The sequence below is a fragment of the Ixodes scapularis genome, unplaced genomic scaffold (assembly GCF_016920785.2).
Source record: "Ixodes scapularis isolate PalLabHiFi unplaced genomic scaffold, ASM1692078v2 PGA_scaffold2__306_contigs__length_199485367, whole genome shotgun sequence".
Taxonomy (NCBI): Eukaryota; Metazoa; Arthropoda; class Arachnida; order Ixodida; family Ixodidae; genus Ixodes; species Ixodes scapularis.
In genome coordinates this window covers 166,513,676-166,526,554 of record NW_024609857.1, presented here as the reverse complement: position 1 = coordinate 166,526,554, position 12,879 = coordinate 166,513,676, and the positions used below count along the sequence as shown (strand labels likewise).

The 12,879-nt window shown below is 46.5% G+C and overlaps 1 protein-coding gene across 2 annotated transcripts in view; it reads left to right on the top strand.

The window, feature by feature from the left end:
- The window catches only part of LOC8030991 (solute carrier family 41 member 1), a 239,830-nt gene that overhangs the window by 207,556 nt on the left and 19,395 nt on the right, over nucleotides 1-12,879 (top strand). For both annotated transcript variants that reach the window (XM_040500875.1, XM_029978532.4), the window contains exons 6-8: nucleotides 3,772-3,845; nucleotides 6,408-6,542; nucleotides 10,211-10,359. In XM_040500875.1, coding sequence (XP_040356809.1) covers nucleotides 3,772-3,845; nucleotides 6,408-6,542; nucleotides 10,211-10,359 — 358 coding nt within the window. The remainder of the gene's footprint in view (nucleotides 1-3,771; nucleotides 3,846-6,407; nucleotides 6,543-10,210; nucleotides 10,360-12,879) is intronic.

Here is a 12,879-nt window from a genome sequence, read left to right as displayed (position 1 = left end):
GGTTTATTTGGCATCGTTTATATAGCCGAAAACAGGGGGGCGGTACCTGCGGCATGACTCAGTGCTATAGATGACAGAGCATAAGCAGAATGATAAGATTGGCATGCGGTACCATATCGGCATGATACAGACTTGAAACCCTTCCGGGCGGACAGGCTGCAACGGTGGACTTCGTGAATATTTATGACAGGGCCCTTGCGTGCTTGGAAAATGGTTTGAATTCGAGAATTCCCTATTTAAGAGGCTCGCCGAATTGGATCTGCGCAAAGGTGCACCCAGCATGTCAGTCGTAATGAATGCGGGGGAGCGTTTTGGCATTAATTTTGAAGAGTAAGGCGATGAATTCGAGTCAGAGCTTTGTCTTTTGAGGGATACTCTCTCTGGACTTCTAGGACTTGACAAGAAATCGAGCTGGATCTGGCTCAAATTCTTGAAAGAGGTCAGGTGCCCCCATTTGCAGAACCTAATGGAGCATGTTTTCTCCATTCCTCGCAGCAACGCGTTTGTGGAACGCGTCTTTAGCGTGATGAGGAACTTGTGGACGGATGAGAGAAGTCAGCTAAGCGTCCCAATGGTTAAAGTGGAGCTCTGTGTGCGGTATAATTTGGTGTACCGCTGTGAAGATTTTCTAAAGATGGCGAGAGAAAACAAGCAGCTCATCCGAGCAGCTAAGTCTAATTCAAAATGTACGTCCAAGTTCCGCAAATAGAAAAAAACGAGTATATACAATTTTTTTTCTGCGTTATTTTGTGTATTGCATATTATTGCGCGTGTATGTATATATGATAATATCCGATACATTGTGGCATATGCACTGTATACTTTTTAACGGACTTAATATGCCATTGGTTTGGCGGATTTGGTGGATTTGGTGCATTTCATGGACGAAGTACGTGCGGTTATTTTTCAGTGTGGCACATGGGGAGCCAGTAATTGCAATTTCTCGAAAGGGGTCTGCGAGTGGCGGAGGCAGCATGTTACCTTTTTTGTGTTTGTAGTATGTTGTTTTTGTGGCTGTCATAAGCGGTTATGTGAATTTTGTATTTTTGTATCTGTAGAATGTTTCTTTCACAAGACGTTATGTAAATTTTGCATTTTCTTTAACATAGATTAAGAAATGTTTTATTTCAAAGAGGCGCTTTTGATTATTTAATCACATAGAGTATTCTCCCCTTTGTACATAGCTAATGTGTGCATGTGGTTTTCAGTCGTACTGCCAAACTGGGGACGGGCACCAGACTTTGTCAAGCTGCCTCTGGCAGCTTTTTGTTTGGGGGCACCGTTGGCTCAAGGCCGTAAATAAAGTTGATTTGATTTAAAGAGACGTGATCTACTCGTTCAAAACCCCGAGCTGGCGACTTTAGAAAAAATATGGATTTGCGCTCAGTCTACACGACCGTAATGCTTTCTAAGAGCAGCAACAAAACCTCAGTCACTTTTAGTACAAATGTTATTTCATTCACTGATATTTTTATGCCAACCAGCAGACTAGTTGGTTCTCCATCTGCTGTGCGCGGTAAGTTAGTCAGAAACGTCTTTATTTTTCACTAAAGAGGGCATATAATTGCACATAATATTAAGCTTAGTGCTGAGTATTTGTGTACATGTACATTATTCTAATTCCTCTCTAAGAAATCATTCGTTACAATAAATAGCACTGCCTCTCAAAGAAGAACATGGCATCTTCCTTTCAACACAATTTCAATAACCCCCTCCCCCGGGTCGAAGGGCCTGTTTTTTTTGTTGTTTTTTTTGGGGGGGCGAAGGTGGATGTAAGAGGATCAATTTAGGGTTTAATATGCTCTGTTGTGTCCGTAAAGCTTGTGGTGTGGTGAAGTATGACGTTGCTTGTCGGGTTCTGTTCCGATTCCACTATCCCCTGTCTCTGGATTAACCGTGAAACAGCAGAAGGGGTTTATTCCACTCACAATCTGTTGGGCGGTTTCAGGATTGGAAAAAGTCATCGAGGAAGCCTGGGAGGGGTGCACCACCTCTGTATGCAGCACACTAATTGTCCCATCGGTGCTGTCCACACCGCATCCTGGGGATGTCATCGTCAAGGGTTGCATCCGGGATTCAAGTCCGGACTATGATACCTGTGCGTCGCCCGAGTCGACGTTCCGGTCGCCACCACCGCAAACGTCCGTCGTGGCCCATTCCCCGCACAAGAGTCCTCCTCCAACCCCTCGCCTCTCGCCTTTCCAACTTCCTTCGTTGTTCCTGCGTTCGCCGCGCACCAGACAGGCGGTAGCCTCTGTCTCCCATTGTGGGCAGCCCGCTGGTGGAGCTCGCCGTCCGGCTCTACCGCGGCTCGTGCAGGCCCTCGGGTGCCGACGTGAGGGGGGTTCACAGATGTCTACCGCCGCCGTCGCCATTGTCTTCAAGATGGGTCCTGAGGAAGGATGCACTCGGGCACCAAAAACGCCGTTTTCGCAACAGAGGCGACCGGCATGTCCCCAGGCGCCGGCGCTCGGTTGTGGATCATAAGTGGGCCAGCGAGACCCCACATGCTTGAGGCAACAATGTGCCTTTGTTCTGTAGCTCTATTTTAAAAGTGCCTGCTAGAAACGTCATCGTGTGCAGCTCGTTCACTTTCAGCCGAAGCTAGCGCATGAATGTTAAAATTCCAAAATCAGCTCAGAGGCGATAGAACTGCTCCCTCTCGTCTTGTGTAAGATGAAGGTTTAAATATTCGGCTATGGGAGGCGGCAACATCTGAGCGGCGGGGTCGGTGGTCGCGTTGCCCAAGACTCGAGCTACTTCTCTGCGCATTGCTTCACGGAAGATGCTTTGGAACGTGCCACTTTCAACGATGGAGTCATCAAGTGTTGTGAGACTTGAGAGTTCACTAAGATACAAAACTCTACGTGGAACTTGAGACCTTTAATGCAGTATTTCTTGCAAACTCTTGAGGGACTTCGACGATTGTGCCTACTGTCAATACCTATTGTGTCGCAGGGAGTTGAAAGACATCCTTTCTAATGCTTTGAGGATGTGGTTGACGTTTTTTTCGGTCAAATCAGAGTCTGTTCGTTGAAGAAAATAGTAAGCGTGAAGGTGCGGCGCTGGTGAAGGTTAACCATGATAAATTATACCTCAGACTGTAATAAGAAAAGGGAAACATGAAACAGTTGAAGAAAGAGAAAATTTGAATGGTTGCGTTACATGAGAATACACGTAGATTATAAACACAATAAAAACTATACTGGTTTCACGACGGATGTAGTGCATATTCTCAAAACAATGGCAAACACGTATTAAATTTGAGTGGTTCAAACCGGTTTGAATTGTTATTTTTGTTCTTAAAAATTGACCCTGAACTGAACCGAAAACCGTGAACCCAAAACCAAACCGAACCACTCACAACTTCGGTTTGACACTCTCGGCACCAGATCACGTGGCTGCTTGTACTGCCTGGGAGTTGAGGAAGGGAACGATGTTTGTTTCTTTCTAAATTTTTCTGCAACTGTAAAGTCGCGGCGAGAAACCCTCGCAGAGAGAAAAGACTTTGGCAGGTTATTGACGTCAATATTTTAATTTAAGCGATATTTACTGAAAATACAATCTGCACCATTTCACTTTTTTGGGAATCATGTTTTAGTTTTTTACACGCACAATTCTTGGGAGCGTTTTTTTTTTTTTTTTTTTTCAAAGCTGGCACATGTGAGGTTTCTTGCTGCGGCCATCTGTCTTTCGAATTCGGACGTAGCGACACTGCAGAGATTGTGTAAAAGCCAGCAACGCGTGACGCAACGTCCCCTCTGCCTGCAGCGCTGGGGGCTTCATCCTGGACATCGCCGTTAGCCGGTTCAGCGGCCTGGCAGCCTTCCAGCCCGTCATCAACGGCAAGTACTACATTCATGAAGCCCTGGATATCGGTGGATTACCCACGGATCATACGCGGATACCTGCACTAAACTGGCGGGTGCGGATAAAAATGAATCAGATTTGGCTGATTCCGGATCGGATCCGGGTGGCAGGGGCTGCGGATACGGATCGGATGCGGATATCCGCGCGTCCGGATACACATTTTTGCCGAGGCGACCCATAATAAACGTGTGCGGGTGCACAGCGTAGAGTAAAGAAGTGAGTGATACTATGATGTGCATCATCGAACGTATTGCGAGACCAAACTATACTCTCTTAGATCAAAGCTGCCAGTCGGGGAGAAAATTGCTGTTTAAGTCAAGGAAGATGTGATTCTAAACAAAAATTGCTTTAGAACTTTCTGTCTCGCCATAAATGCGGTCCCTAGAAAAATTAAAGAATGCAGGAACATAAGTCGTCCCGGGAAAAGTTGTTATTGTTTGGATGGGAAAGAGCGGAAAACGTTCTTTGAGGCAAAGAGAACGCAAAAGGTATAAGCAACAAAAAAGCTGAAGCCTACGCAAGTGGCTTCTTCGCCTCCAGTACATCGAAAAGACTGAACTCGATCCTCTGGAGCGCTGGAACTCGCGCCAGCACGAGTTTCCGTACCGCACTGTTCTAGCGCAGTTCATGCATGCCATTTCTGCATCAAGTGCACCACGGATAGAGTCTTCTTATTAGCACGTATTAATTTAAGAGAGGCGAACCTCAAAGGCGGTCGATGCTGCGGGCATTGACCGTCTTTCATCTCCCACTTTTTGTTGTTTGGCCCAAATAAAATGACACTATGTTATTGGGCTGTCCTTTCTTCATTTTCATATTTACAAAATATGCGCCTGCTTGAAGTTGGTTTTACAAAACAAAAAGAAAAAACAAATATTAAGATTTCCTTCCTTTTAAGTGGATCTTCCGGACAGGGTGTAACTGTCATGGACTCCTCGGTGATCTCATAACTGCGATCATGTTTCCAACCATGCGAAGGGTCTCTGGAAGGATATTCGCTTATTCTATAAATATATTAAAAGAAATTACGATAAAACGACTTTCAGCGTATTCTGACACGAAAATGTCTTTGTACAAATGTAAGCTGAGGGTTTATGAGATATCATCCCAATGCTTTTTTTATTCTTATGTAAGCTTAATTTTACGATATAAAATGAGTGCGCGGATTACATGGCCTACCGGAAGCATGTTTTTTACTTTTACAATTGATGCATAAAAAAACTCTACACAATGCAACAGACAGTCCGACTGCATACCCGATTAGAAACCAAAAGCGAAGAATGCCGGCCATAGCAACCAACTCTGGCCGGCAAACGTTAACTTCTAAATAATCCTAAACTCTAGATAGAACGAATTTAAATATAAACTTTAAAAAAAGGTTTTCTAGTTTTATGATTGATTGCTAAAGCTTCTTGGTGGACCGTGAAATCGCTTTTTAATTGTATAGTGTATTGCAACGAGAACATAGTCACTATGGCCGGTTTCTCTGCTAAGGCTTTCAAACATTTCTAGGAAAAAATAGAAAAACTCTTCAGGAACAAACAGCCAGCTATGGTGGACGTCAGGGTTTCGCAAGGAAACATAATAATTAGCAATATAATTAACAAAAATTGTTTAAATAATTGTTTAATTTGTGAAAATACACATATAGTCTAATAATTAGCGGCGTTTGGAAAGTTCCGGTTCCTTAGTAATTTTTGTTTCATTGTTTACAAAAGACGACTATGAGCTGCAAGCCTGGGCAAGCATTCTTCTGAAACCTCCAAACTGTGGTTTTAAGAACCATGCTTAGTCAGGCCTGCAGATTATTTTGCGATAAAAACGGGTACTCAAAGTAAAGGTAGCAAGAAGTGTAGCCATATGGGTATACATTTCTCAAGCTACCTTCGTACACTTTTCAGTGTGTAACGCATCTTGGTGCGAAGGATACTCATAACATCTCATGAAATAGTTTTGGATACAAATAAAATATCGGACAAGCGAGTAAGGCAGGACGCATCCGCGTTTTAGTACTATTCCCGCTATACCTAATCGTATCGCATCGAAATCCATCACATAGACCTGCAGCGTACATTACTGTAGTCGGTGACAGGTTAAAACACGGTAGGTGCTCCACCTGGAGCGCGACTAGTCTGCCTTCGATAACACTTGGACCCACGCTCAGCCAAAGCTCGCCGGAAAACAACGTGCACGTACTGGAAGAGCTAAAAATAAAACTCGTTTCACGTTCCTTTTCTTACAGCGTGAGGTCAGCCTTTGAGATGCGGCTACACTGGTTTACGCTGCCGATAATAAACTCTGACTGCGCAGTACAACTACTAGCCTGCAAACGTGAAACACGCAGGAATAATACACGACCGAACGCTGGTAAGATGATGTGGCGTGCGGTGGTGTATCACCACTGCATGATGAACCTTAAAAATACCCTACTAGCAGTTGCACTGCCCCGTGTTTTTAAACTGTGAGCATCTAGAGAGATTATTTTTATTAAGGGGCAGTTTATTTTCGCCACGCCAACGGCCCGTGGTCCAACGCAGGGGTGAACGGGAACCTGGCGGCCATCCACGCGAGTCGCCTGTCGACCCTGTTCGCGCAGCGGTCCCAACTGGGCCGGCATCCGGAGGACGACTCCCGTTCCTGCGTCGACCCCATCACGGCACTCTGCCGCCGGAGTAAGTCTCGCCGACTCCCTTCACTCGGCTCGGCTGGAACAGGCAGACGGCCCATGGAAAGCCCACCAAGAGCACTCACGGAGCCGCATCACAGGCCTGATTCTTATTCGCGCCATCAAGGCAGGGTTCATTACTGGAAGGCATATCATGTCCCTTGAATTGTGGTTGCTTAGCGGTTCGATCATGCTTTCTTTGAAATCAGATTTATTTATTGAAACACTGCAGGTCTTTCCAGGCCCCGGCAGTTTACACAACGAAACAAATTATCCATGAAACCGACACAGCAAAAAAGGACAAACACACACCCTCTCAAGAGCTACTAACTTTATTTTCAACATCGTATGTCTACACCCTCCGCAATGCTGAACAATAGCTCCTCGCAGAAACGGGAATACAACTGCCCCTGGGGAACCAAAACAACAAGCATGAAAACAAAATATGTTCAAGTTAGGCGGTTCATACAGCGTCACATGAGTGGATTGCCGACTGACGACCCGTGTTTTGCTCGAAGCTCCCGTGAAGTTGTGAAGACGCTGGGGACGGGGGGTCTAAACAAAATGCGAGGACAGCCTTCTCCACTGACGTTGAACTTTTTGTTCAATCGGTAACAGACGGATTACTTTTAGATGCTATGCGGGGCAACATCTCAGAGTTAAGAGAGATGGCGTTACAATATTCATAGGAGTAAGCAGCGATCACGTTTCGGCCTTGATAGAGTTTTACCTGCAGTCGACGGCCGTCATATTGAATCGACACTTCTGTTTAGAGAGCGAAGGTGTGCATCGGATTCTCAGTAGCGCCCATTTTGTCAAACATCTTTCTTGCTTCCACGTGGGAATGCCTATAATTAAAGTCATCTCATACGTAGATTATTATCTTGGTAATATATATGCCCTAACGAGGTATTATCTTGACTATGTCATAACAGCCCTACTGAAAAAACCATTTGGCGCCTATATAAAACATATTGAAAAGCAGCGCGAATAACACACCGACAAAGAAAAGAGGACACACAGGACGAGATGCTGACTATGAACTATCTATTCTGGAAACATACATAAAAAGCCACGCGAGGACTGCTTCTTCTTTTTTTTCTTTTCCACCACTCATTCGTTATTCAACGTGCCCCATTATGAATCACATCAAATTAAAACACACCAGCACAGGGCATAAGTCATCGCCTCTTCTTCCTCCTTTCTTCTTTGTTGGACATACCCAAGTGGGGTATGCCCAAGCTGTACCTTCGTATAACCGAGGTGGGAACCGCGGGGGCATTGCACGGCAGCCCAAGTTGGGCATGCCCACGATTTGCCGCCGTGGAGCCCACATCTTTGATGACTTGGTCCCCGCAAAGCCGAGGATGGACACACGGGAGTTTTACATGGGCAGCCTAAATAGGACAGGCCTACGCTTCGCCGCCGTGCAACCCTCATATTGTCATGGGTGGTGACCAAAGAAACAAAAAAAAAATGAACAGGAAGGAGAAACGTTTTATGGGGCGAACTTGTGCCCAAAACGAAGGGGTTAAAAGAAAAAGTGTCGTAAGCGAGCGACGATATCAGCGAAGAGGCAGGATCCGGCACTAGCGTAAGACTGACAGCGGCTTGCCACGCTGTCAGTCTAACGCTAGACTGACAGCGTGGCACTTTTCTACAAGCGTGGGCTTCTTGAACAATCGGCGTAGGTTTGGCGCGTAGAACATACTAACCTCGAATCATCAGCAACACGGTTCTCGAATTCACCAGAACATTACATTACACAGTCAACAAAGATGTGTACTCGCGGCCGGGCATCGAACCTTTGGCCTTTTTGCGTGGAAGGCAAGCGTGATAACCGCTAGGCTAGGAGCGCGCTGCCTACTTGGTCAACTGCGCGCGCGGCAATATCGCATTTGGCCCCCTGAAGTCGGGTCGGGTCGGGGGCGGGTCTATGGGGGTTTTACATGGTCGGCCCAAGTCGGGCATGCCCACGCTATGCCGCCGTGGAGGCCAAACAAAATTCAAAATTTTGACGTTTTACGAGCCAAACCAACGACGGGCATCTGGCGCGCCCCAGCCTCGCAGGACTGAGGATTAATTTCGACCACCTGGGGATCTTTCTCCGCAATAAGCCTCCGTCAGATTGCGAGCACCTCGGCCGGGATTCGAACCCGCCCCATGGGGATCCGTAGGCCGGCGCTCTCGCCTCGGAGCCACCGAGGCGGCTGCCGTGTAGGCCACATCATCGCAACTTAGTCCCCGCACGGCCAAGGCCACACCAACTTTTTTTTTTTTTTGGGGGGGGGGGACATTTTAATTTGGGCCTGCCCACGCTTTGCCCGTGTCTTTGCTAACTCTGCCCCTGTATTACCGAAGTGGGACCCGCGGGGGTATGCACGGGCAGCCCAAAGTGGGCGTGCCCTTGCGTGGCCAAGATGGGACAAAACCGCGGCCACGCGGTGGGCCTCGTGGCCGTGTGGGCAGCCCAAGTTGGGCTTGCGCACGCTGTGCCCAACTTTGCCCTGTGATATCCGAGGTGGGACTCACCGCAGCACTTCGTGGGCAGCCCATGTTGGGCATGCCCACGCTGCACCCACGTGGGACCAACGTGAGTTTCGTAGAGGCTGGCCGAACCCCCATTGTCCAGGTGGGCCCCACCTCTTGTGCTACTTGGGCTAATGGACTATTTCCAAAATCCGTTCATGCAACACTGCGTGCGTTGCATTATGGGGCCTATTTGGCCATTGAGAGGAGTGGCATGATTTTGGTTTCGATTACCCCAGTGACAAAGTGGTGAATCTCAGCACTGGATTAAAATAAAGTCGGAGCACGCTTGTATTGCACCCATTCATCTTCGTCAGAGTAACGTCCTGCCTAGACTTAGCGAAGGGTAGGAGTAAAACCTGCCGCGTCCTATCCCTTTCCTGCTACCACTCCAAAGTGCAGAATGACCCTCCCGGGTCCTCGATCATTAAGAGGCGTAGGTCCTTGAGTCAATAGAACAGGATCATCGGCCTAGTATAATTCTTCTTCCTCCTTTGTTTACCTGCGCACAAACTCTGGCACGTCGGGAGCCCCAGAAAACGTGACCCTGGCATTTTATCCGTATTGGTAGGCAAGACCATAAATTAAAGGAAAGTCACATATTCTAATATTAGTGCATTGTGTTTGGTCGTGACGGAATGTCGTGAATTGAGGTTGGCAAATATATACCGAAACGGTGGCCAAAAAGTGCCCAAACCCAAAATGCTTTGCGCGGCACTACGCCGCTATAGAATAACTTGGATTTAAAAAAAGATATATTTTCAGTGTTATGTTTTGCACATTTAATTGATATTTGCTTTACACTTTAAGTCAGCCGATATTCTGACTTCACGGACTGTTTTCATTCAACAGTAGTGTTGATGACATTATAAATATGAAATCAATGACGTACACTTTGTATTAGTACCTATCTGTCTGTTCCAAAGTCTCACCATTGCTTAAAACGGCCGTTCATTTTTTTTTTTCAATTCCGATTTTATAACTTTCTGAAATAAATAAACTCCTGGATTAAAGAACAGCTCGTGTTCAGTACATTAATTGATGTCGCAGCGCATGACTCCATGTATTCTGTTTCGCACGACGAGAGAGCCTGGAAAGAGAGTCGTGTGGCCAGACTGACCCCACTCTATCTTTCTGCTGGCGCAGACCGGCAGGCGCGGGTCTCCCAGCTGCTGCTGGCGCTGTCGCTGCCCGGCCACCTGCTCTTCGTGGTGCTGGTGTTTCTCATGAGCGAGGGCAACAGCGTCCTCACGGCTCCCTTCGTGGCCTGCTACCTGGTCGCCTCGACCGTCCTCGTGAGTGCACCCTTAATCTCTGCACCCTTGGTGCGAAGACAGCGTCAACTTCACTCCGGAATGCAATGCGTTAATTTGCACTTCGGCAGACTACGGAGCACTGAGCGGAAAGGCAGGCCCAAACCGGACTGCGGGTTCGAAAAGCAGCAGGTTTTGCAATCCTAAAAACAAAATACAGAGCTCGGTGCAGCCTTTTGTCGGTTTTGGGTGTCAAGAGAAGGTGTCGAGCGATTTTTTTTTTGTAACTTACGGCATGTTCCGTTCAATGAAATGTCATTGCTCCAGGGTCATGACGTCACAACCACATGACCTCGCGTGGGAATTTCGAATTCACAACGCTCACGTGAAACGTGGTCGTGCGTAGAAAGAAAGTGAATGAAACGTGACATGTAATGCAAATTAAGGGCCGCCGCATGTCTCAAACGATTTCACTTTATGAAGTGATTCATTCGCCTTAAAGCAAGATTTCAAGAATCTTAGGCGGAGGCGGTATTCGGTTGCCAGCCAGACACGCTACCGACCGCACTCCATCCACCCCTAAGCTGAGACTGCAGTGGAAGCTTATATACGTCCCTTTTGGACCAGTCACATGCCTCTCATTCGTGACGTCATCACGCTCCCGGCCATACCTACGTGCGGAGAGCCGGGTCAGTTGACAAGAGGGAGGTGGCTGATTGGTCCGCCGGGCACGTAGCTCCCATCGTAGTCTCAGCTTAAAGGCGAACAGAGTGAGTATATGCCACGCAGACACGCTTGCACAGTTTGGGAACGAGCGGGGGTTTATATGTTTGGCTATTGCGTTCCACTCTTCGAAGCGTACCTTAAGCGTCCACCTGTAATTTTATTTTAAGCTGAATGTGAGTAAAGCTCACATGACGTCAAATCGTGGGACTAAGCTTTCCGCTCAAAATTTAGCGAGGAAACTGAGTCAGCCAGCCTTCGGTTTATCTTTACGAAAAGAGATCGATTTTATGGATGCATGGTGAGCGACACGCCATTGGTTGTTTCGGCGTTGGTTGGCTTTGTGGTGTTTTCTCGTTTGAGCCGTTTTTCATAAAACTTCAGTTTATAGTCAGCGCTTGTCCTGTGCTCTACTCTCGGTGTCCTCGTCTTTTTTACGCGCTGTTCTCAATTTCTTAAGTCATGAACTAACTCGCCTGCATCGCCACATTAATAAATTTTTTAATTTTAACGGGGGAAATGCATTGGCGCATAGGACAGGTAACGCCAGTTTTTCCGCTCAGATTAACGAGGAAGTTGAATTGGTGCGTCGTTGCGTCAATTTTTTCGCTAAATTTATCGGGGAATCTTAATTTGACTGTAGGTCACGTGACATAAATTTTCCTGCTAAATTAAGAGGCGAAACTTACTTCATATATAGGTCACGTGACGTCAATTTCACCGCTAAATTTAGCGAAAAATGCACGGACGGACGAAAAAAATTTCGGGATTGGGGGTTGCGTAAAAAATCGTTTCATGTTTCAAAAAAGAACAGGTGCTCAGCCGATATGCATATGTGGAAACACGTTTTGACTAGCAATGACTTATGGCCCAAATGACTCAAGAAATGCTTCAGGAATGCTTCCTGCACAAAGAATTCAGGCGTAAAGAACAAAACCTTCGAAAATTTCTTGCCATACTGCTCCCCCTAATTTTCTAGGCATTTTATTTATTTCATTCCTTGCCACACCCTCAAGATATCGAAGTGGTTATCCTTCGTCTTTCTGCTAGGACCCGGTTCATGCTGCAGAAACTTTGACGAAGTGAGTAACCCGGAGCACACATTGATCATGAATTCACTTTTCCTTTCACCCCATCCTATTCTTGAAAGCATGAACACTCTCTTGACCACGGCCATTAAGAACTTGTTTTTTCTAGATTATACATAAGCTCATGTCTTCACCTTGGGCATGGATTAAGCAAGCGTCTGCAAACCGCAATGTCTCATCTACGGAAAGTCTTTATTCAACCAAGCATCGACCCATTCCGTTGTCAAAGGAGCGGACATTATTTATTTAAAAAATAACAAAGCTTCTTTTTAATTACATTGTTTTATAGAACACAATTGTTCTTTCTTAAATAGGATCAATTGTTTATATTAGGATAATTGTCAAAGAATGGCAGATTCACACGATGGATTGAATCGCGATTTTCATCCGTCGACCGCTTATCACATGACCATCATGTCGGCGATTCCTGGGATCCACGCCTCGTCCGCGAAAGCCCAGACTGAAAGGGCCGAGTGTTTTTTCGCGCGCGGATTTATGGCGAGATTGATTTGAACAGCGTTTAGGGTAGTGTAGCACCAGCACAGCAGTATTTTGTTTTCGAATAAGCCAAACAAAGACAGCGCACCACTGCGTTTTGTCCGTTCGCTGTTTCGTTTTGTCGCGCCATTCTTGGTTCCACACGTGAAAGAAGCTGCGAGAACTTTTCCCGGCTGACACGCGGCAGGTTCCGGTACTCCTCCGCGTCAAAAAGCTTCTGTCAAAAGTCGCCTAGCACGCTGCGATTTTTCCT